The 24142-nt window shown below is 44.9% G+C and overlaps 1 protein-coding gene across 1 annotated transcript in view; it reads right to left on the reverse strand.

The window, feature by feature from the left end:
* Positions 1-24142, reverse strand: part of SEL1L3 (SEL1L family member 3) — a 48433-nt gene that overhangs the window by 21911 nt on the left and 2380 nt on the right. The window contains exons 2-13 of the mRNA XM_033161047.1: positions 23295-23421; positions 19841-19962; positions 17662-17777; positions 15832-15887; positions 11171-11303; positions 10135-10262; positions 9686-9687; positions 8803-8952; positions 7232-7443; positions 3924-4103; positions 1942-2061; positions 1007-1147 (exon numbers count right to left, since the gene is read on the reverse strand). Of these exons, the coding sequence (XP_033016938.1) occupies positions 1007-1147; positions 1942-2061; positions 3924-4103; positions 7232-7443; positions 8803-8952; positions 9686-9687; positions 10135-10262; positions 11171-11303; positions 15832-15887; positions 17662-17777; positions 19841-19962; positions 23295-23421 (1487 nt within the window). The remainder of the gene's footprint in view (positions 1-1006; positions 1148-1941; positions 2062-3923; positions 4104-7231; positions 7444-8802; positions 8953-9685; positions 9688-10134; positions 10263-11170; positions 11304-15831; positions 15888-17661; positions 17778-19840; positions 19963-23294; positions 23422-24142) is intronic.

The following is a 24142-nucleotide window of genomic DNA, read 5'->3' on the forward strand; positions in this document are numbered from 1 at the left end:
AAGTTGCAGAATAAGGTGGGCAGAGACTTGTTCCTGAAATGAACATTTCCAGCATTGCTCTTTTTGCTTCCTCCTCCAGCTCTATGCAAATGGTAAAAGGTAAAGGACCCCTGGACAGTTAAGTCCAGTCAAAGGCAACTATGGGGTTATGGCACTCATCTCGCTTTCAGGCCAAGGGAGCCGGCGTTTGTCCACAGACAGCTTTCTGGGTCATGTGGCCAGCATGACTAAACCGCTTCTGGTACAACGGGACACCATGACGGGTGGCAGAGCGCACAGAAACGCTGTTTACCTTCCCGCCCCAGCAGTACCTATTTATCTACTTGCACTGGCGTGCTTTTGAACTGCTAGGTTGGCAGGAGCTGGGACAGAGCAACGGGAGCCCACTCCGTCATCGGGATTTGAACCGCCAACCTTCTGATCGGCAAGCCCAAGAGGTTCAGTGGTTTAGACCACAGCGCCACCCGCATCCCAGCTCTATGCACTTTTCAGGGGGGTGTGGGCAGACAGCACCACGTAGTGGTGGGGAGTGGGAGGCTACCGGGGCAAGGCCAGTGTGGTGTAGTGGTTAAGAGCGGTAGACTCGTAATCTGGGGAACCGGGTTTGCATCTCTGCTCCTCCACATGCAGCTGCTGGGTGACCTTGGGCTAGTCACACTTCTCTGAAGTCTCTCAGCCCCACTCACATCACAGAGTGTTTGTTGTGGGGGAGGAAGGGAATGAGGAAGGAGAATGTTAGCTGCTTTGAGACTTATTCGGGTAGTGATAAAGCAGGATATCAAATCCAAACTCTTCTTCTTCTACTACTACTACTACTACTTGCCCAAACGTGGTATTTATGGGCAGAAAAAAATAAATCAAGGGGCTCGGCTGGATTGCTGGGTTGTTTGTGGAAACCACTCATTTTACACTGGAATGTTTATTTTGATTACGCAAGGTTTGCAAAGAATGCTTCTCTGAAATGCTGTCACATTCTATAACAAAAGCAGCAGTTTCTCTATTTTACCTTGAATAACACGATGGAATAATCATAGAGAGATACAAGGTCTCCTGTCTCCAAGGCACCCTTTGCATACCACTCGACAGCTGCTTTGGTGTTTTTCCCCACTCCTTGCTGGCCCCAGAAAAGCATCTGTCCTAAACGTTGCTGAAACAAAAGAAAAGATGTTTGTGAATCTCAGGTGTGTACCGTCAAGATCCATTCCAGGCTTTCACAAAAGTTTTCATAAATCCAAGGGAGGTGCTTAAAGGTAAAGGTAAAGGGACCCCTGACAGTTAAGTCCAGTCTGGGGTTGCGGTGCTCATCTTGCTTTATTGGCCGAGGGAGCCGGCGTACAGCTTCTGGGTCATGTGGCCAGCATGACTAAGCCGCTTCTGGAGAACCAGAGCAGCGCACGGATATGCCGTTTACCTTCCCGCCAGAGCGGTACCTATTGATCTACTTGCACTTTGATGTGCTTTCAAACTGCTAGGTGGGCAGGAGCTGGGACCGAGCAACGGGAGCCCACTCCATCGTCGGGATTTGAACTGCCAACCTTCTGATCGGCAAGCCCAAGAGGCTCAGGGTTTAGACCACAGCGCCACCCGCATCCCAGCTCTATGCACTTTTCAAGGGGATGTGGGCACACAGTGCCACCCGCATCCCACTGTTTAGCTGTATTTTTAGATTACTAAAAATACAGCTAAACAGTCAAATGAGGAGAGGGCTGTTTCGATGAGCTAATCACATTATCTTGCGGTGGTGGGAACTGTGTATATCTGAATCCCCTTCAGTGTGGTTTGGAATACAGCGTGGGATCATGCATCCCTGCCAGCTGTTGTGGACTGAGCACCCGGCTTTGCATGCCACAACCTTGATTTTAGCTAAGTGGGAAGAAGTTGCCCTTCAGTTCAGTTTCTAGAGAAAGGACAATTGTTCAGGTCTACTAGCAAACATTCCACCTGCGCAGCCGCATTTCCTCTTGTCGCTTCGTGCTTCAACCACATGAAGATGTCGCCATTTTCTTTCGTTTGAGCTTTCAACAACTCTTCGTCCCGGAGCCTGATTGTTTCTACAAATGCCTAGGAAAGAAAGAAAACGTTAAACAGAGAAATGCCGAGAGGGGAAGAGGAGATCTCATACATAACACTGAAAATGTTAGGTGCTGTCTAAGCGCTCTGCTCCATTCTTGCACTCGGAGCTCCTAACAGTTTGCCTTTGAGTCAGTCAGTGCTAAGGAGGGCCAGAGAAAATGGACTAATATTGGCTCTGCCATCTTGATTCAAAATGTTCCCAAACACCCATGTATCCATACAGACCCGCCCCACCAATCCCTACTCAGGATTTCTCTTGTCGAGCAGGGCAATGATATATTGAGAGGTGGCCAAAGCTATGTCAAAACAGTGACATTTTGGTCTGCCATCTTGATTCAAAATGGCACCCAGTGTCCGAATGGCCACAGAGTATGCCACTCCACCTCAGGAACCTTTACGCTAAGTGTGGTGACAAAATATTGAGAGGCAGCTGAACCTATGCAAAAAATGTTTGGGAAAGTCACACCAAAGTCACTTTTTGATTCAAAATATTGATTCAAAATGGCATCCATCAAAGAGCAATGTGTTACATGCAGAAAGCACTGAAGTTATTCCCTGACATCTCCCACCAGTATGGAGCCACTTGGCTGCCCGGAGCGGCAAATGTGGGGGCACCCCCCCGGGGTGGGGCACCGCTCCATAGCGCGCATGCATCGTGACATCACGGTGCATGCCCGCTACGGAGCATAGTCCATCCAGGCTGCCGCACATGTGCAGTCTGTCCATGCGGCTGCTCGCGCCTGGCAGCCTTGCAAGTTGCCACACGAGCAGCCGGCGCACGGGCGGGCTGCGCAAGTGCGGCATCCCGCACGGAATGCGCATGTGCGCACATGCGCAGTCCGTTCGGGCTGCCGCTCGCAAGGCTGCTGGGCGCGAGCAGCAGCACGGACGGGGTGCCAGGTGCCGGGGCTCGACTTGGGAGTCGTGGGGGATGGTGCTGAGCGTCACCCCCCTCCAGGGTGGCACCCAGGGCGGACCGCCCCCCAATGCCCCCCTTGCTCCGCCCCTGCCACCAGAGCAGGGTTTGGAGATAGTAAGATGGCTGCCCCTCACAAGAGGATTTTTTTTTTGTCTGCCTCTCCGCAAGACTGATTAAAAGATCTCAGGCAACAAAGATGAGCGCAACTTTTTCCTGAAACTGATTGCAACCAGTCAAAGTTAATAACAGTACTGGGCTCAGTGAAGAGATGTTTGGAATTGAGCTCAGGTAGCCATGTATGTTGAAGCTGAACTTAGTATCAACATCGTCACTTTCTTTTGGGAATTATAAGGACAAAACTACCTAAATTGTATAGAAATTTATTTAGGTATGCTACTACAGCAGCAAGAATGTTAATCGCACCAAAATGGAAAGAAGCAGAAGTCCCAGTAAAGTAAGAATGGATACAAAAACTTACGGAATATGCAGAAATGGCAAAACTTACCAGAAGAATAAGAAATCACGATAACAAACTTTATTTTATAATAGAATGGAAATGGCTTATTGAATATTTACAGATAAATTGCAAACAGATAAAAACATTGGCAGGATTATTGTAATAGCCTGCAGTTTCATAAGAGTTTAAAGTAGATTAATTTGGATATGCAGAAGATATTAAGAAATAAATTTAAGGAACCGCAGAAAGAGGGGGAAGGAAGTCAAACTTTGAAATGTTAAAATGATTGTAAAATTAATAAAATGTATAAATTTGAAAAGTATAAATAAAAGAAGAAGACATTGTCACTTCAGATTTCAGTCAGGAGGGTCATTCACAGCAGTGATTTGGCAGAAAGTTTCCCAGTAATGTATTTGGAAACATTCCATTTTCAGAAAGACAGGGATCAAATCTCAACTGCGTGTTTCTTTTTACCTGGTCTCCTTCTGAAGCATGTTGATCACGTGGCGTCTTTAAGGCGACATCACTATAATAAGCATATGACAGTTCTAGATCTCGTGGGTAACCATTAATGGCTTGGTAATGCTTATAGCCGAGGCTCATCAAGGCCAGCCTATCACCGCCCTGAGCTGCAACCAAACTGTACAGTAGCCCCTGGTAAAAAGTAAGAAATAGGAGTGTAAATTTAATCGTGGCCGATAGAAGAACCCCAGAGAAATGAGAATATCTACATCGTGAATCATAGATTAAGTTGAGCAAATGACAGCAAGCTTAGAAAGGCAACTGTAAGCTCCGAGGGGTTTTTGCAATCCTGGCCCTGTCATGACTTTGTGCCTCAGATGGAGATGAGGAAGAATAGGTGGATTGTGCCGACTCCCTTCCATTTGTGAGATGTGAAACACGATAGCAGTCAAATACAACATCCCTAGAGTGGACATGAAGGTGGTCTCAGTCCGCCAGTCGGAACTTCCTATTCCTCCTGGGCTGAGACAAACTTCCTCTGCGTAACTAGAGGTGGGTGTGGCTTCACCTGTGCAGGTAGAACAAAAGCACAGGGGCCAGACTCCATCTTCCTCTTTTGGGTCGCCTGCTCAACGGAGCGACATCTATTTAGGGCAAAGATGCTCCAGCCAAGAGAGGACAAAGGCTCCACATGTATACTATTTTCTAAGCTTAAGTCTGCCTTCTTCTGGGATCTTATTGTGAACAGGATGGTGTATGTAAGTAAACTCTTTATGCTTTTATAGAAGACTGTGTCATGTCTTATTTTAAGAGGGATTAAAGGGGATAATACCAGGACATTTATTATAGAGGTTCTAGCAAACCTGGGCAAGCTTTCCTCTTTGTGTGACTTTAAAAGGGGAATGTAAAACTCTGCTAAGTTCCGGGACTTGTTAACACAAGTTGGAATATGATATAATAAACAATATATCCTCTCCTGCACCCCAAAACATTCCCACACCATTATCAGTATTTCTCAAAACGTGGGACCCCAGTTGTTCTTGAACTACAGTTCCCATCATCCCTGACCACTGGTCCTGCTAGCTAGGGATGATGAGAGTTGTAGTCCAACAATGGCTGTGGGACCCAATTTGAGAAATGCTACATTAGCGAGAGAGTCGCCTGCCACCCTCGTGGCAGTGGCTGATGACTGCCATGAACACTGCTGCGCCTGGCTCCTAGTCACCCACCTGCTGCCCACCAACGAAGTGGCAGCGACGCAGGCACACCGTGTCTCATCCTAAAGAAGGGGTCCTTCTGAGTGAGATCGCCCAAGTAGCACTCGCGCGGCTTTCCTCTGCTGCGAGAGCAGCACCTTCTCTTTTGACGTTAGCCTAAAACTTTCCAGCTGACTTCAAAAAGCAACATGCTGCCATTTGGGCAGGCGGCAGTGGCATGATATCATCTGCGATGCCTTGTTCCGAGGAAGGCTAGGTGCCCCCTCAGAATGAGGCACAGAGCGGCTATGCTGTCATGCTGTCACACGGGTGGTGCTGTGGTCTAAACCACTGAGCCTCTTGGGCTTGCCGATCAGAAGGTCGGCGGTTCGAATCCCCACAACAGGGTGAGCTCCCATTGCTCGGTCCCAGCTCCTGCCAACCTAGCTGTTTGAAAGCACGTCAAGTGCAAGTAGATAAATAGGTACCACTCCGGCGGGAAGGTAAACAGAGTTTCCATGCGCTCTGGTTTCCGTCACAGCGTCCCATTGCGCCAGAAGCGGTTTAGTCATGCTGGCCACATGACCCAGAAAGGTGTCTGTGGACAAACACTGGCTCCCTCAGCCTGAAAGCGAGATGAGCATCGCAACCCGAGAGTCGCCTTTGACTGGACTCAACTGTCCAGGGGTCCTTTACCTTTGCCTTACCATGCTGTTGAAGCAGGAAAGGAGGAGTAAGTGAGGTGGCAGTGGCAGCAGGGAGGAAGAGGAGCTGTAGTCTCAAGTGGCACATTGTCTTGTGCCAGCTCTGTTTACAGTTATGTAAAGTAATAAGGCAAATGAAGCAATTGTATTTCAAGAGAGCTGAAATACAATGCTTCCCAATGTATAAGTAAACGTTTCTTTGTCTCTGACTTCTTTTGACACACAGAGAGAGAGAGAAGAGAGAGAGAGAGAGAGAGAGAGAGAGAGAGAGAGAGAGAGAGAATGTGTGTGATGGCCTGGGATTCAGACTCAGATGCTGAACATGAGGATTCCCCGCCTCCAGAACCAGCTGAGCCAGGGCCAGGGATTGAGCTTGAAGGGTCCTCACCTGTGCTGGATCCTGAGGTGCAGGCATCAGCGGAGTCTGCTCTGGCTTCTGATTTGGTGGAAGACCCATTGCTGCAGGTGCTCCACGCTCAGCCTCGTCAGAGGAAGCTGAGGCAGCCCCTGGGTCCGGTAGCCCACCGGCCTCTCCTGAGCTCCAGAGGTTCAGGGCAGAGAGGCGAAGGGAACTGAGTGCTTGCAGGAGGAGTACTCGCCTCCAGGCCAGAAGGAGAGGTGAGTCTCCAGAGGATCAGGGCCGCCCTAAGTGTCAGGGCAGATAAAAGCTAGCCAGCCACAGCCCCAAGTTGCATGAGCAATATAGTTGCTAACACACTTCTGACTGTAACCCTGTTCCTGCTCCTGCCCTGTTCCTTGCCCTGCTCCCTGCCGGACTGACCCCGTTGGACTCCTGGACTTAGGATTGGACTAGACCTTGCTTTACGGACAAACCCCTGGGGGCCAGCAGAGAGAGAGAGAGAGAGGAAGCTGGAGGAGGAGTGCCTCTCTGGCCACATCAGCAGCTCTGAATCAATCCCAGGTGTACTGAAGGACTGGAGGGGTGGAAGGAACAGAAGTATGGAAAGAAATGCTTCTGCTCTGTAAGCAGCAGAGAAAGCAGAGGCGAAAACACAGGTGGAGAGCAGCCTTTAGAGAGGAGCGGGGGGGGGGGGGGGGAAGGAGTATCAGAGCACTGTCAGTGTTTTTGTAAGAGGGAGCTGAGAGGGATAGGCTGTCCTCAGTCCTACCCTGTGCTGATTCTGGGTCAAAGAACAGAGACCAAGGTGCCTCTTAGTCCTACTCTTTGGAGGAAAGGGAGACCCAGAACACACTGAGGAGTTGTGGCCTTGCGGAGAACATCACACATAGAAAAAGATACCAAGCGTGTCGATCAGAGGTGAAAGCTGGAAGTGTGGAAGAGCCGCCTTTGAAAAAAAACCTGTCTCCAGCCTAAAAGTGGGACTTGGGGGAACGAGATAGCAACTATTGATAATTCTCAAGCTGTTCATAGGCAAAAGTGAGGCATCCAAATTCTTACCTGAGCTGGGTCTGCAGGCATGCCCAGTCCTATTTCAAAGATAACGCCAAGAGCATAGGATGCTCTATGATCTCCACAGCAGCTGGAATCCATCAGGGACAAGACAGAAGAGTTTATATGGCGTAGGCCATCAGCGCTGGAAAGATTTTGAGCCGCCGTCTCAAATAAGCTGCGTCCAATTTCTAAAATGACGTCCTTTTGGCCTTCAGGTGCTAAAATCATAAGATGTAAGTGTTCAATTAAACTACTGGCTGTGAAAACAAGCAGGTTCTGATTGGGTAGCTTTAATTTCCCCACACGCTTACTATTCAGTAGATTCAGTGCCTAATCCAAAGTTACTATAAGGGGGTGAGGGCTGCTTCCATGCGATGGAGTTGCAAGACACACCAATAACGTTGTAACATGAATATTGTGCAATCGGCCTTATCATTTTCACAAACTCACAGAGGTTATACATATAACACCACAATCATGTGGCTGTTATCCTTTACTTTCCAGTGTAGTTTATTATCACTTTTGGACATGGGTGGCGCTGTGGTCTGAACCACTAAGCCTCTTGGACTTGCTGATTGGAAGGTCAGCAGTTCAAATCCCTGTGACAGGGTGAGTTCCCTTTGCTCTGTCCCAGCTCCTGCCAACCTAGCAGTTCGAAAGCACACCAGTGCAAGTAGATAAATAGGTAACCGCTGGGGTAGGAAGGTAAACGGTGTTTCCATGCGCTCTGGTTTCCGTCATGGTGTCCCGTTGCGCCAGAAGCAGTATAGTCATGCTGGCCACATGACCCAGAAAGCTGTCTGTGGACAAATGCCAGTTCTCTCGGCCTGAAAGCGAGATGAGTGCCGCAACCCAGCCGTTGACTGGACGTAACCGTCCAGGGATCCTTTACCTTTACCTTTAAAAAAAACTTATCACTTTTCTTAGTGAAAAAAGATGGCAAATTTTTCAGGGGAAGGGGAATGAATTGGTTGCAAGGCATTCACTTTCATTGTGGTGATGGAAATGAAACTGCACTCTCATTCCACAAAGGGTAAATACCAGTACAGTGGTACCTTGGGTTAAGAACTTAATTCATTCTGGAGGTCCATTCTTAACCTGAAACTGTTCTTAACCTGAGGTACCACTTTAGCTAATGGGGCCTCCCGCTGCCACACAATTTATATTCTCATCCTGAAGCAAAGTTCTTAACCTGAGGTACTATTTCTGGGTTAGTGGAGTCTGTAACCTGAAGCGTCTGTAACCCGAGGTACCACTGTATCTACCTTATTGTATCAGAAATCCACACAAAGAGTGGAAGGAGCCAAAGATATCTCTTTGGGTCTGGCATCTGATGTGATTTTCTCCCTGTGCCACTAATATACAACCCTGGGGGCTGGTATGCCACAATGGATAGCATAAGACCAGAACCTTATTCCTAACACCATTGTTTGTTAAAATGTGGTCCAGGGAGAGCCAGCAGTCTCTAAGATAACGGCGAAAACCAAAGAGGAAAAAGCTGAAAAGCCGCATGTTTCTTGCAAAAGTTACCATAAGTGATTGCTAACGGAAAGAAAAGAAGTAAAATCTCTAATTACCTCCTGATAACTGTAGACCTGTCTCTTGCAACTGTTTAAACATGCTGTAGTATTTGTCCAATAGTTCTTGTCTCCAGCTGAAGGCTGGAGTATCCTTGGGGTATCCTCCATATTTATTGATCATTTCCAGATAGTAGTTTTCATAAAGGCCTGGAGAAAATGAAAGCGAGTCATCCTAGCTGTATCTGTATCTGTGAAACTTCACACATACAGTACAGGTGTCCGCCTTCCCACTTCAGAATTACTTAGTGGTGTCACAAAATCACCTGATTTTGGTTTTAGATTGTGTCCCCCTGTGTTGATTTTAAAGTGCCTGAAGGTAAGACTGTTGACACAACTACACCAAAGACATGCAGCACGATCCTAAACTGTCAGTTTGCATTTCTTCATGCAGAAAGTACCGGTATTGATCTGATGTGTAGAGATCTTTCCTATTCTAATTAGTTAAAGAGGGTTCTGGAAGCTTCTCTGTTTGAAAGAAACGAACAGAAGGTTCATGATGTTTGGGTTATTCCTTCAGAGAAGCTGAGTACAACTGTCTTAAACTGGTTCTGTTATCTCTTTCAGACAAGATCATGCTGACTATAAAAGTAAGGCCAGAAAGAACCTGGGTTTCACACTTTCTATCTCTTTTCCTTCTGGTGTGGTGTTCTGTATATAGTGTTAAGGTTTAGACTTATTATAAGTTACTGTAAGTTTAAATTAAGTCTGCTGCAACTGGTTTTCTTATGGACAGTGTCAATCCTGGATGTATTGGATTTGTGACCATTATGCTCATTTGCCTACAGTAGCAGTAAAGCTCTGCTGGTTGAAATACAATTGCCTCTGGTCTATTTTGGGGGAATCTTGTAACGTGTTAAAGTTTTTACTCTGCTAACTATACATCTGAGTTCTGCTCTGGATCAATACTGAGCAGAATTCCATGACAGCTCCCAGTGTTAAGTCCTACTGAATTAAATAGAATTTACTCCCTACTCAGTGTACTTAGCATTGCAGCCCAAAACTGGTTTACAGATTATTCTTTCTTTCCTTGTGGGAATCCAAAGACCTCTAACAGTGAGCTCTCGGTACCATTACCAAAATACGATTCTCGAGATTCAGAAACAACCACAGCAAAAGTTGCACAGAATAGATACAGATTTGAGGCATAAAGATGCTTAATGAGTAAACAAATATCAATTTCAATAAACATGGAGAAGAAAAAAAATAAAAAATAAACATGGAGAAGGAATACCTATTGGGCATCAATTGCCTATCCTAACAGCTTCTTTTAAATTAAACAAACAAACAAATGATAGGAGATCCTGTAACCCTACGTTAAGTCCTCTCTACTTGCATTTTTGTTCTTCTTGTTTCAGCACAAATCCATGCCTGGGCAATGTGCTCTGGACAGCGAAACATTTTTGATAGTAAAGGTCAATTCTTTCCAAAATGTCTTCTTTGTAGAAAGGGTTAGAAATCTGTGGGTAGGGGGGAGAGTAGTAATCGTATGCGTTTCCTATAAGATTGTTACGTATATTTTAAAAAATTGCTAAAATGCAGGAACACCATTTTTAATTCCTACTGCAGAACACAGCCAAGTGACCACAGGCATTTGCAGATCGGTGTAATACAGACAAACTGCCTATTTTGAACACTTTATTATAGATGACGAGATTCTCCCTATCCACCTGAAAGGGGCATAAAGTTTGCTTGATATACATTTTTAATATAAATGCTAATGGGATGTTATTGCCACATATTCATGCAAGCTTCTAAAAAACTGCCTGATAAAGTTCTCACATAGAGGAATAAACTATTCCATCCAAGTGGCTAAACTGGTCATCAGACTGTCTGTGTGGATTCTGTAATTTAGTTATATATTTTTCTTATTTTAATAAATTATTAGTATACTTAAGAATAATATAAAGTTCACCAACTTTTTTATTTAAAAAAAGCTTACATGGTTCCATCGTAACAGTACAGGGAACCAGGCAGAGGGCCTTCTCGGTAGTGGCACCCGCCCTGTGGAACGCCCTCCCACCAGATGTCAAAGAGAAAAACAACTACCAGATTTTTAGGAGACATCTGAAGGTAGCCCTGTTAAGGGAAATTTTTAATGTTTAATAGATTATTGTATTTTGATATTCTGTTGGAAGCCGCTCAGAGTGGCTGGGGAAACCTAGCCAGATGGGCGGGGTATAAATAATAAATTTATTATTATTATTATTATTATTATTATTATTATTATTATTATTATTATTACTCCTTATGCATCATAACCGATAGCCCACCTGAGTTACAGTACTGCATTGGAAATGAATGTCAAAGTCAGGCACAGGTAACTCTAGATCCATATTGACATATTTGTTACCTTCTGTTCACTCACCTTTCTGGTCTCTAGGCCATTGAGACGATAGTATTTCACTGGACCAAAGTATCCTTCAATACTTGATGAATAGCTGCTGCCTCCAATAGTCAAGTAACCGGAAGTGTCATCATAATAGAAATCCTCCCTAAAACTAGAAAAGTCAATGTTTTGAAACATTCTGAAGCAGATAAAACCTCTGATTTCCCGGGCAGGCAGAGGACTCTGTCATGGAATAGTCTGGAATATATTTTAAACAAGATGGTTTGGAGGCTTACAGGGACACAAGCGGAGTGTTCTCTCTAAAGGCATTTTTTAAAAGCATTAAAAACTTCCCTAAACAGGGCTGCCTTCAGATGTCTTCTAAAAGTCAGATAGTTGTTCATTTCCTTGACATCTGATGAGAGGGCATTCCACAAGGCGGGCGCCACTACCGAGAAGGCCCCCTGCCTGGTTCCCTGTAGCTTTGCTTCTCGCAGTGAGAGAACTGCCAGAAGGCCCTCCGAGCTGGACCTCAGTGTCCGGGCTGAACGATGGGGATGGAGATGCTCCTTCAGGTATACTGGGCCGAGGCCATTTAGGGCTTTAAAGGTCGGCACCAACATTTTGAATTGTGCTTGGAAACATGCTGGGAGCCAATGAAGGTCTTTCAGGACCGGTGTTATGTGGTCTCGGCGGCCACTCCCAGTCACCAGTCTAGCTGCCGCATTCTGGATTAGTTGTAGTTTCCGGGTCACCTTCAAAGGTATCCCCATGCTGTAGTCCAAGCGAGAGATAACAACAGCATGCAAGACTCTGGCGAGACAGTCTGCAGGCAGGTAGGGTCTCAGCCTGCGTAGCAGATGGAGCTGGTAGACAGCTGCCCTGGACACAGAATTGACCTGCACCAAATTATACTGTTTCATAAGCAGAGTAAAAATTGTGATAATGATGTTTCAGTTTCATGCATTTTCCATCACTTCCTTCTACAAAACATCCTACACTCTAATTTATCGATGTTCCCTAGAGAAATAAGAACTTAAACTTAGATTTTATGAGAGGGGAGATTACTTATAATAATAATAATAATAATTTATTATTTATACCCCGCCCATCTGGCCGGGTCTCCCCAGCCACTCTGGGCGGCCTCCAACAAATATCAAAATACAATACAGAGTCACAAATTAAAAACTTCCCTAAACAGGGCTGCCTTTAGGTGTTTTCTGAATGTCAGGTAGTTGTTTATTCCCTTGACTTCTGACGGGAGGGCGTTCCACAGGGCGGGCGCCACTACCGAGAAGGCCCTCTGCCTGGTTCCCTGTAGTTTTGCTTCTCGCAGTGAGGGAACCGCCAGAAGGCCCTCGGCGCTGGATCTCAGTGTCCGGGCTGAATGATGGGGGTGGAGACGCTCCTTCAGGTATACAGGACCGAGGCCGTTTAGGGCTTTAAAGGTCAACACCAACACTTTGAATTGTGCTCGGAAACGTACTGGGAGCCAATGCAGATCTCTCAGGACCGGTGTTATGTGGTCCCGGAGGCCACTCCCAGTCACCAGTCTAGCTGCCGCATTCTGGATTAATTGCAGTTTCTGGGTCACCTTCAAAGGTAGCCCCACGTAGAGCGCATTGCAGTAGTCCAAGCGGGAGATAACCAGCGCATGCACCACTCTGACAAGACAGTCTGCGGGCAGGTAGGGTCTCAGCCTGCGTACCAGATGGAGCTGGTAGACAGCCGCCCTGGACACAGAATTAACCTGCGCTTCCATGGACAGCTGTGAGTCCAAAATGACTCCCAGGCTGCGCACCTGGTCCTTCAGGGGCACAGTTACCCCATTCAGGACCAGGGAGTCCCCCACACCCGCCCGCCTCCTGTCCCCCAAAAACAGTACTTCTGTCTTGTCAGGATTCAACCTCAATCTGTTAGCCGCCATCCATCCTCCAACAGCCTCCAGGCACTCACACAGGACCTTCACCGCCTTCACTGGTTCTGATTTAAAAGAGAGGTAGAGCTGGGTGTCATCTGCATATTGATGAACACCCAACCCAAACCCCCTGATGATCTCTCCCAGCGGCTTCATATAGATATTAAAAAGCATGGGGGAGAGGACAGAACCCTGAGGCACCCCACAAGTGAGAGCCCAGGGGTCTGAACACTCATCCCCCACCACCACTTTCTGAACACGGCCCAGGAGGAAAGAGCGGAACCACTGTATAACAGTGCCCCCAGCTCCCAACCCCTCTAGCCGGTCCAGAAGGATGTTATGGTCGATGGTGTCAAAGGCCGCTGAGAGATCCAGCAGAACCAGGAAACAGCTCTCACCTTTGTCCCTAGCCCGCCGGAGATCATCAACCAGCGCGACCAAGGCAGTTTCAGTCCCATGATGAGGCCTGAATCCTGATTGGAAGGGATCCAAATGGTCCGCATCTTCCAGGCGTGCTTGGAGTTGTTCAGCAACCACCCGCTCAATCACCTTGCCCAAGAATGGTAAATTTGAGACTGGGCGATAGTTGGCCATATTGGCCGGGTCTAGAGATGTTTTTTTAAGAAGCGGTTTAATGACCGCCTCTTTCAGCGGGTCTGGAAAGATTCCCTCGCAGAGGGAAGCATTCACCACCGCGCAGAGCCCATCGCCCAGCCCTTCCCGGCTAGCTTTTATAAGCCAGGATGGGCAAGGATCTAGGAGACAGGTGGTCGGTTTCACTCGTCCAAGCAGCCTGTCCACATCCTCGGAGGTAACAGATTGGAATTGATCCCATGAAACATGACTAGACAGGGCTCTAGCACTCTCCCGCCCCGGCCCTGCTCCCACGGTGGAGTCTACCTCCTTCTGAATCTGAGCGACTTTATCTGCAAAAAACTTTGCAAAAGCATTGCAGGAGATCTTGGGGTCCCTACCAGACCCCGGTGACAAAGGTGGTTCTGCTAGGTTGCGAACCACCTGGAAGAGTCTCCTGCTGCTGTTTTCTGCAGATGCAATAGAAACAGCGAAGAAGGTCCTCTTCGCTGTCGCCATTGCCACTTGGTAGGCTCGAAGTTGAGCTCTAGCCCGTGTCCGGTCTGATTCAGAATGAGTTTTCCGCCACCGGCGCTCTAGCCATCTCAGCGACTGTTTCATCGCCCTCAGCTCCGGGGAAAACCACGGAGCTGTCCGGGCTCCATGCAATCGGAGAGGACGCTTCGGAGCCAGACAGTCAATAGCCCTGGTTAACTCCGCATTCCAGCGGGCCACCAGGGAATCAACTGAAAGGCCATCAGCATGGGATAATGCATCCCCTACCACTCTCTGGAAGCCAATTGGATCCATTAAGTAGCGGGGGCGGACCATCTGAATCGGTCCCACCTCCCTGCAGAGGGGAAGGGTCGCAGAGAAGTCCAGTTGCACCAGGAAGTGATCTGACCATGGCACTTCTTTTGTTTCACTTTTACTTAGTGTCAGATCACCAACATCCATAGAGGTAAACACCAGGTCTAAGGCATGTCCGCGGCTATGAGTTGGACCAGACTTATTCAGGGACAGCCCCATGGAGGCCATGCTTTCCACGAAGTCCCGAGCGGCCCCTTGTAAGGTCGTGTCGGCATGGATGTTAAAATCCCCTAAGACAACCAAACTAGGTGTCTCCAGGAGCATATCCGCCACGACCTGAAGCAGCTCGGGCAGGGAATCCTTGGTGCAGCGGGGAGGTCTTAATTTGCAATCAAGCATTAAGGTCAATGGAATGATGCAATTGGAATCTCCAACATAAAGTGCCCAAGCCTTTGGCAACAGTAGTTAATGCAAGTTTTAATGCTGTGATACTGGAGCACAGTCCCTTAACCATAGAACAATGTCACTTAAAAAAAAAAAGTTGCAATACACCGGCAGCTAGCATGTCCCAACGTCATCCAGGCCTGATCAGAATGGGTTGCATTGGTGAGGTCATTTGCCTTTATGTGACTCCATACTACAAATGTTACGCGAACTTTGTCATACTGGACCAAAGGAAAGTAACTCCCAGATCACATATGAATAAAATCTTTTTTTATATTTACCACGCTTGGTAAACTGAGCTGGTAAAAAGTAAAAGGGGAATTGTTTCCCTGGTAAACTGAGCAATGGTTAATTGCCAATAGTTGAATCAACAACACATTCTAGATTGAAACCATATTGTTTCTCAGTCCATCAAACCTAGGTATTGTAAGGCGTGAATAAATCAGGGGATGTAGGATAGAACAGATCAGAAACGAAAACTCTTAGTTATGTAAGAATACACACTACTTGAGATGGAAAGAAGATAAAGTCCCTACCAGAGAAGAATGGCAGATCAAGTTGGTGGATTATGCTGAAATGGCTAAAATAGCCGGAAAAATCAGAAAGCAGGAAGACCAAAATTTTAATAAGGAATGGGAATTTTTTTATAATTTATCTTAAAAACCATAGTAAACAGTTAAAATCGTTAGTAGGATTGGAATAACACTTGTAGTTTAATGGTGAATTTTGGACACAACGAAGAGGTAAAAGATTTGGATTATCATAAAAGATGCAGGAGGAAATGATTAACAGTAGGACCCACAAAGGGGAGGAGGGGAGGCCAGGAGATTCTTTGGAATTTTGTCTTTATGTTGTATGTTGGATATGTGATTGTAAAATTTTAATCTTTTTTTAAAAGAAAGAAAAGAATACACACTACTTATTAGAATCGAGGGTAGTCTTATGTTAGTCTTACATAAAAGTTTGATGCTGGTGAATTTTCAGATTCTTTCCAACACTGGTAATTTCTATCTAAAACAAAAATAAATTAAATTTTAGTTTTGAAAACATACACGTAAACCAATGGAAAATATGTTTGTTTCATCACGGCTTGCAAAACGCAACAAATTCTTGCCAGGATGGTCAGCTGATCCACAAGAATTCACTATCTTTATATATGGATGAAACTAAGCGCTGAAAACATCAGCATAAAGCCGAAGGCAGACCTAAATATAAGATCGGGGTAAGAGGCAAGTCAGTTTTCAGTCGCCAAACCAGCCCTGTTTCATAGCTAAGTGACTGGCAAGTGAACAGAACATTGGAACAGCCATCAATCCTGTCCTGTCTCTCATGCCTCAAGTAGCATCACATTAACGCTTGTGTGTTTACCTGCTCATTTATTACCCTATTACATTTTCCTTTTTTCACTTTTCATTCATTCTTTTATTTATATTTTATACATTCATTTACATTTTATGCATTCTTAAAAAATTTTTTTTTGACAAAGTAACAATCGTAAATAAATAAGAATAAAAATGTGCACCCCACCACCAAGACCATTCCGTTGTAACTACCCAACCTCCCAAAATTTCCACACCTCTCGCGATGGTTTGACCCCTTTCCGTTTTAACAATACAAATTCTACAAACACGCTCCATATCTCCTCGAAATCATTTCTCCTGCATATGCCCCATCTTACCTTAATGGCACATGTTAATTTATCATTAATAGCCATATCCCACACCTCTTTATATCATTCTTCCATTTTGTATTCTGCTTGCCCCTTCCATTTCCTAGCTATCATAATTCATGCAGCTGTCAATAAATTTGTGAGCAAGTCCTTCGTAGCCTGCGAAACTCCCACCCCATCGTAAATTGATAATAATGCTACCTCTGGACTTTTGGTCAGTTTTAACCTAGTGATTTCTGTTATCTCCCTTTGCCCCCCACAGATACATATTTACACCCCCACCACATGTTAGCATAATTCCCTGTTTCCTGGCATCCCCTCCAACTTAACACCGAATATTCCTTGTTTATTTGATTTAATGTGACTGGTGTTAAATACCACCCCCTGTTATATTTCTTAAGGGAACATTTTCTTCCAAGGAGTAAAAGTGCTGGGCTGAATGATGGGGGGAAGGTGCCTTGATGACATCAAGAAGTGAGGGAGTAGCCAACCAGCACCTTGTGCTGCTTCAGATTTCCAGACATTTCTTCCAGAGATATGTTTAGACTGAACACAGATTGTCCTTACATTTCTGACAAGACTGCTTGAGCATCTCCATTCACAGCCGCTTGCAACCCCTAAACGCATTCTGTAAGGTTTCTGTACTGGCTTCTCATGAGTAAAATTCCTGACTCCGGATCCTCTTCTTTACAGGATGTATTGTACAACTATATACATTGCAGAGCTCAAAAGTCCGTGACCGTCTTAGTCACTCTCAGATCCCGAAAGTGGCGCTTTTCGAGAGCGCCCCCAACAAAAGAACTTGGGCACCCCAAGTCTTCTCCTCTCATCCCTGCGTTTTACCCCTCTACGCAATTGGGGCAACGGAACTGTCGTAGCCCCCTCCTCCACTGAGCCGCTTGGTCGGTGCTGGGAGTCTGGAGCATCCCACAGCCCCTTCCCCACGGAGCTCTCTTCCTGCCTGTCCTTCCCGCAGGATGTCTCCCTGCTGCTCCAGTGGTGCTGGGAACCTTCAGCCTTGCAGAGCCCTTCCACCACTCCGCTGGGCTCTGACGGTTCCCTGACACATTCTCCTCATGCTCAGCTACAAGAGGGCAGCCAAGAAGACATAGATACCTGCCCGCCGCTAACAGAGAGATCAAGTCGAAGCCACTGCTTCAGAGGAAGGCTGAAGGTCGTCTTCACCGCAACATCTCCCCCTTTGAGAAGATGCATCTGGATATGAACGTCACCTGAAAAACAAATCGCAGGGCAAGAACCTTGTCTGTTATGCGAAGGCTGCAAATATATTGACTTGATCGATCAAATTCACACCTGCTTTGCTTCGGCAATGTCAAAGTGACCGAGTGTTTCCAGAATATTCATTGGGAACCAAAACTGCCTAGGGTCAGTTCACACAAGGTGGTCCCTACATAACCACCTCAGGAAAGAACGGGGGTTCATACAAAAGATAATTTCAGTGACGTGGTACTTTTGCATCAGTTGTACACATGCAACTGGCTGCCATTTTTGAGCAGCTACAGTTGTGTGCTTTGGGGTGGCCACAAGGCCGCTTACAAGAATGAGCATCTCCTTTTTTTCTACACTTTTTATTAATTTTTCTTTTCTAATTTACATTTCAAGATATTCATTTAGACAACCTTATATCAATGACTTCCCTTATTCTCTTTCCATGGTTCATTTTGCATACCATACATCCATGCGTATTTTACATGAATCAAACCATTCAGTAATTCATGATTACACCATCAAAACCTATTTACACTGCTGAAGTTGTCTTAATGCTACCAGCGTTTTCAAATGTACACAATTTCCGCCCAAATAATCAGTAAACATTTTCCAGTCATGTGTGCTTTGGGGGTGGCTGCACAAAGGCCACTGGCAAGAATGAGTTTCTTCACACAAAGGATGCCTTGGCATGAGCTCAGTGGCAACAACACACACTTCTGTGAAGACTGCGTGGAGAGCACCTCACAAACAAAATGTCCCAAAGACACTGATAAAAAGTTGTCTAGCTGAGTGTTTCTCAAAGGGCACATCTATACTGCAGTCCTTTATCAGTTTTACAGGTGAAACTTGAAAAATTAGAATATCGTGGAAAAGTCCATTTATGTAAGCAATTGTTTTCATTAGCTACTGGAGTATAATATATGAGATAGACTCATGACATGCAAAGCGAGATATGTCAAGCCATTGCTTGTTATAATTGTGATGATTATGACGTACAGCTGATGAAAACCCTAAAGTTGAAATTCTTAATTTGGGGTTCTCATCAGCTGTACGCCATAATCATCACAGTTATAACAAATAAAGGCTTGACATATCTCGCTTTGCATGTCATGAGTCTATCTCATATATTGGTTTGACCTTTTAAGTTGAATTACTGAAAGAAATGAACCATTCCACGATATTCTAATTTTTCAAGTTTCACCTGTATACCTCTTTAACGTCATGGTTCCCCACCCGGCAAAGAATTTTAGTTTAGCAAAAATTCTATTAAAGATCTGTTGACATCCTTCACAAAAGTAGGCTTCCCAGAGAAAAGGGTCCCAACTTAAGTCTAGAGCAGTGGTTCCCAACCTTTTGGGGGGGGGGCATGCGCCACCTAAGCACCTCTAAAATTCTGGTGCCTCCCCCCCCCCCCACGGTGACATGTAATTCTTATTATTCAAAAAGCGAACTCCTATCCATGTGGAGGAAGCCTAAAAGGACATTAATAACTCATTCTCAAATTGCCCCCCTTAAAAATCAAATTGCTCCTTGTGGGGCATGTGTTGGGAACCATGGGTCTCTAGAGGGTAGATGTAGCAAAAGTCAGACGCAGGCTCTCCTTTGACAGTGCAGGCTTCCTCCTTTGTGTGTTTTGACTAAAACAGTACTTGAATATTCACCCAGCCATTGCCAGTTCAATCTCCCTCGTCTGTATAATGCAAGAGCCTGGCGTTTTCCACTCTCCGTGTTAGTGTGAGTGCTCGGAGGGGCAGGGGGACCATAGAATCAAATGCCTCTTTTGCACATAATTTCCCCCCGCCCCCATACAATCCTATGGCCCTGTTTTCTCCCTTCTCCATCCATTTGACTGCCCTTCTTTGAAGGCTAGGGAGGATTTTGAATAATGATGTGAATTAAATTTACTTGAGAGAAGGCATTACAAATTAAATTTGGTTGTCTGGTTATAAGTTGCTTTGGGTTGCCTTGAACAAGATAAAGTGACATAATAATAATAATAATAATAATAATAATAATAATAATAATAATAATATTGTTATTTCTTTCTGGAGCCCCCCCCCCTTACCTTCATTCGTTAGAAACACAGCAGGAGTACTGTACATTTCCTCAGAATCAATGAAACACAGTATTCCACACAGTGGTTTTTTGCAGTAACGGAGTAAATAAAGCCAGACTGAAAAAGTAAAGCTGTACAAACAAAAAAGTCTGATGAGAAACGGAATATTGGCAACAAATACAACTTTTAACATTATTCAGTTCATTGGTCTTTGGTGTGGAAATAGCACAATTTTATGCTGGCAAGTAAGGTGGGGGGGAGCCAATTTAGACAATCCCTATTAAAGTAGTATATACACATACATATACATGATGCTGGAGGAGACTCTTGAGAGTCCCATGGACTGCAAGAAGATCAAACCTCTCCATTCTGAAGGAAATCAGCCCTGAGTGCTCACTGGAAGGACAGATCCTGAAGCTGAGGCTCCAATACTTTGGCCACCTCATGAGAAGAGAAGACTCCCTGGATAAGACACTGAAGTTGGGAAAGATGGAGGGCGCAAGGAGAAGGGAACGACAGAGGACGAGATGGTTGGACAGTGTTCTTGAAGCTACCGACATGAGTTTGACCAAACTGCGGGAGGCAGTGGAAGACAGGAGTGCCTGGCGTGCTCTGGTCCATGGGGTCGGATACGACTAAACGACTAAACAACAAAACAAATACATTCAGGCAATCCCATGACTGGGTAAGAGAGGCAGGGAAGTTGTTTGCGTCTAGCATTTGAGCAGAGAAGGGTTAAGCCGAGGGAGCCAGGTCTGCACACAAGGGGAAGCAGCAACTCGACCGGAGAAGCAGAACTCAGAGAGGCTGTACGTCTTCCTGAGAAGGCTCTCGGTACAAATATCTGGCAGGCAGGAAGCAAGGGTCTGTGTGTGCTAAATCTGTACACTGAGCAGGAAAGCCACAAAAATGATGGCAACCAAAGACAGGTTCAGAGTTTCCGCCCACCACTCAACACCTGCCATCTTCATAAAGCGTAGAAGTATACAATATAACTGAGAACAGACAAACTTCAGACTAATACCATATTGGCCCAAATATAAGCCTCACCCACAAATAAGCCGCACCTTTAAAATTCTGGGGAGGGTGGTGGAGAATACCCAAATAAAAGCAGCTCCCTTAAAAAATCCCAAGACACTCACACCCGGTCCATTTTACCGTATGTCTGTTTCAGCAGCGATACCATAAGTCACACTTTAACTTTTCACGGTCGGAATTTTGGGGGGAAAGTGTGGCTCATATCCGGGCCAATACAGTATTTTAAAGCAGATTCCAACTGCAAATATTTCCCACTCATTCATGTATACATACTCACATGCATATATACACAGACACACTTTGGTTTTCTTCATTTTCAATTTATAACAGCATTAAATCAAAAACAAAAAACAGATTAACAAACAGGCTATGGGTTGTGCCAAAACACAAAATCTTGACTCATGAAGATTAGAACACTCTTACGGAGCATTCGCTCAATTATGTCTGGGTGTGTCAAAAATTTCCTGGTGACTTTTTAAGAACTTTTTTAAAAAATTATTATTCCTGCCCCTTAATACCAGATGCCAAACTGACAGCTTTCTCTCTCCTTTTGTCAGGAGCTGATTGGGGATGGAGTAAATCTCGAGGTGGGCCGATTTATCACTGTGGTCCAATGAGGAAGAAGTGGGTTTCAACATCCTTTGCCACTCAGCGATACCTTCCTGAGAGGCAATTTCTTTTCAGAGTCCAGCATCGTCATTGGTCCATGAGACCGAGCAACTCCTGGAAACGTGTCACAGGGCAAATAAAGGTGCAGTTTGTAGAGATTGCAGGAAGGAAAGAATGTACGCCAAAAGCTACCGGGCACAGTAGTGTAAATATCCGGTAGCTTTCAGAATACAGAATTTGATAGCTATGGTGGTGGTTGTTTTTTTTAAGCGTTTGATTAATGTGTTGGACTACCCTCAAAATTCCACACCTGCATCAATAGCAACTCCCAGGGGTGCATTTAACACTGACGATTGGCTCTGCAAACCGCTGGCTATCTTTGCATCCTGCCTGTGAGCTGCCCAGAGGAATCTGACTGACCACTCTTGGAAGCAGAACGCTGGGCCAGATGAATCTTTGGTCTGGTCGTCCAGCAAGGCCATTCATTCTTATGAATTACACTTTCAGGCCAATATTTAGCCTCACACTAAAACGTTCACATGCGGGAGAAATATTTTGGGTACAATATACAGCTTTCATCATGGGAGAATTTATGGAAAAATAATTTGAAAATTACAGCATGTTGTACATTGAAAGAAGATTTTATGAAAGTGATGTACCTAGGCAAAAGATATAGGGCATAACATAATGTTAGAGGACTGGGAAAGGTTGTGGAAGGAGGGTGTTAAGTTTACCGCATGTTATGTTTTGAAAGAAAATATGATGAAAATGATGTATAGATGGTACTTAACACCTGTAAAATTAGCTAAAATGTATCATACACATGATAATAGATGTTGGAAACGTAAAGAGAAAGAAGGAATGTTTTATCATATGTGGTGGAATTGTCCAAAGGTAAAAGACTTCTGGGAAAAGATATATAATGAGTTGAAAAAAGTATTTAAAAATACATTTATCAAAAAACCAGAAGACTTTCTACTTGGAATAATTGGTGAAGAATTGCCCAAAAAAGATAGAAGATTCTTTCTGTCTGCTACGACAGCTGCGAGATTATTGCTTGCCAAAAACTGGAAAACACAGGGCATTCCAACGATAGAAGAATGGCAAATGAAGATGTTGGACAATATGGAACTGGCCAAAATGACTGGAAGGGTTCGAGAACAGAAGGAGGAGACAGTGGAGGAAGATTGGAGAAAATTTAAAGTATGCTTTAAAAAATATTGTAATATTTGAAAATTGAAAAGATTGTGGAAGTAAATTGAGGCTAAGGTTTAAAATGAAAATAGTAAAATTGGAAATTAGGGTAATAAAAATAGATGATGTTAAAAAGAAGGTTAATTTTGAGGATTTTTAAAGCTTAATAATGAAGTTGGAAAACTGCTAAAGATGTAATATAATGAAATTAAACCAAGAGGGATTTGAGGAAGCCATGTAACATGTGAGGAAGGTTAGGAAAGTTAGATTTTTATTTGTGTCATAAATTGTGATGATGTATATTAACTCTGTTAATGCAAGTATGTTGTAATCCTTTTTTTGATTTGTTGAAATTGAATAAAAATATTTTAAAAAGAAAAGGAGGTAGCATCAGGAACGTAACGTACAAAACCTGGAGGGAACCAACTGAAGATTCCTCAGGGGAGGGGAACTGCATAAACAAACCCACAGCACCCATATAATTTATGATATTTTTTGCGACAAAATAGGATTCCGACAAACAGAAAGACGGGCAGAAGAGGGAGACAGCTGGAAGGAAAAGAATGCATGCTTTTAAAAAGCAAAGGCAGGGTTTTTTTTAGGGCATTTATAATTTTCTTACTTTGGGTAACCGTTCTGGCGCTTTCTGATGATTTCAAGCTCTCTGTTCTCAAATTTCTGAAACTTCTTCACAATTCCCGTCATCTCTCCATTGGAGGCGTACGGAAAGCTGAGGATCTCAACGACATCTGCAAAATGCAATCATTCATAATATGCCGGGAACTGCAAATAGCTGGGAGTTGTAGTCCAAAAGTTTGGGAGGGCACCAGGTTGGGGAAGCCAATATTACAGCTCCTGTTTCTATGCCAGTGCACAGCTGAACACTTAACTTTGCAACACAGGACATATGATTGAACTGCTTTGTAAATAACAGAGGTTAGGGTGAGAATATCTTACACCTCCCTAGTTTATAATAGGTTAAGGTAAAGGTAAAGGGACCCCTGACCCTTCGGTCCAGTCGCGGACGACTCTGGGGTTGTGGCGCTCATCTCGCTTTATTGGTTACAATATGGGAAAAGATTATTTGGCAGGTGGTGCGTGAGATTTCTAGCTGTTGTTTAAGACTGTGGCAATTATGTGTGCTGCGTACTCTTGAGATAACAAACTGGGACAAAAGTGAACAGCAGCTTGCCTTCGTCCTATGCATGTTTGCTCAGAATTAAGTCCTGCTGAATTCAGTGTCTCGGATGATTTCCCAAATAAAACACCAGTAAAAAAAAGGTAAAGGACCCCTGACAGTTAAGTCCAGTCGCGAACGACTCTGGGGTTGCGGCGCTCATCTCATTACAGGCCGAGGGAGCCGGCGTTAGTCCGCAGACAGGTTTTCCGGGTCATGTAGCCAGCATGACTAAGCCGCTTCTGGCAAAACCAGAGCAGTGCACAGAAACGCCGTTTACCTTCCCGCTGGAG

This window comes from Lacerta agilis, chromosome 9, assembly GCF_009819535.1.
Source record: "Lacerta agilis isolate rLacAgi1 chromosome 9, rLacAgi1.pri, whole genome shotgun sequence".
NCBI classification, from domain to species: Eukaryota; Metazoa; Chordata; class Lepidosauria; order Squamata; family Lacertidae; genus Lacerta; species Lacerta agilis.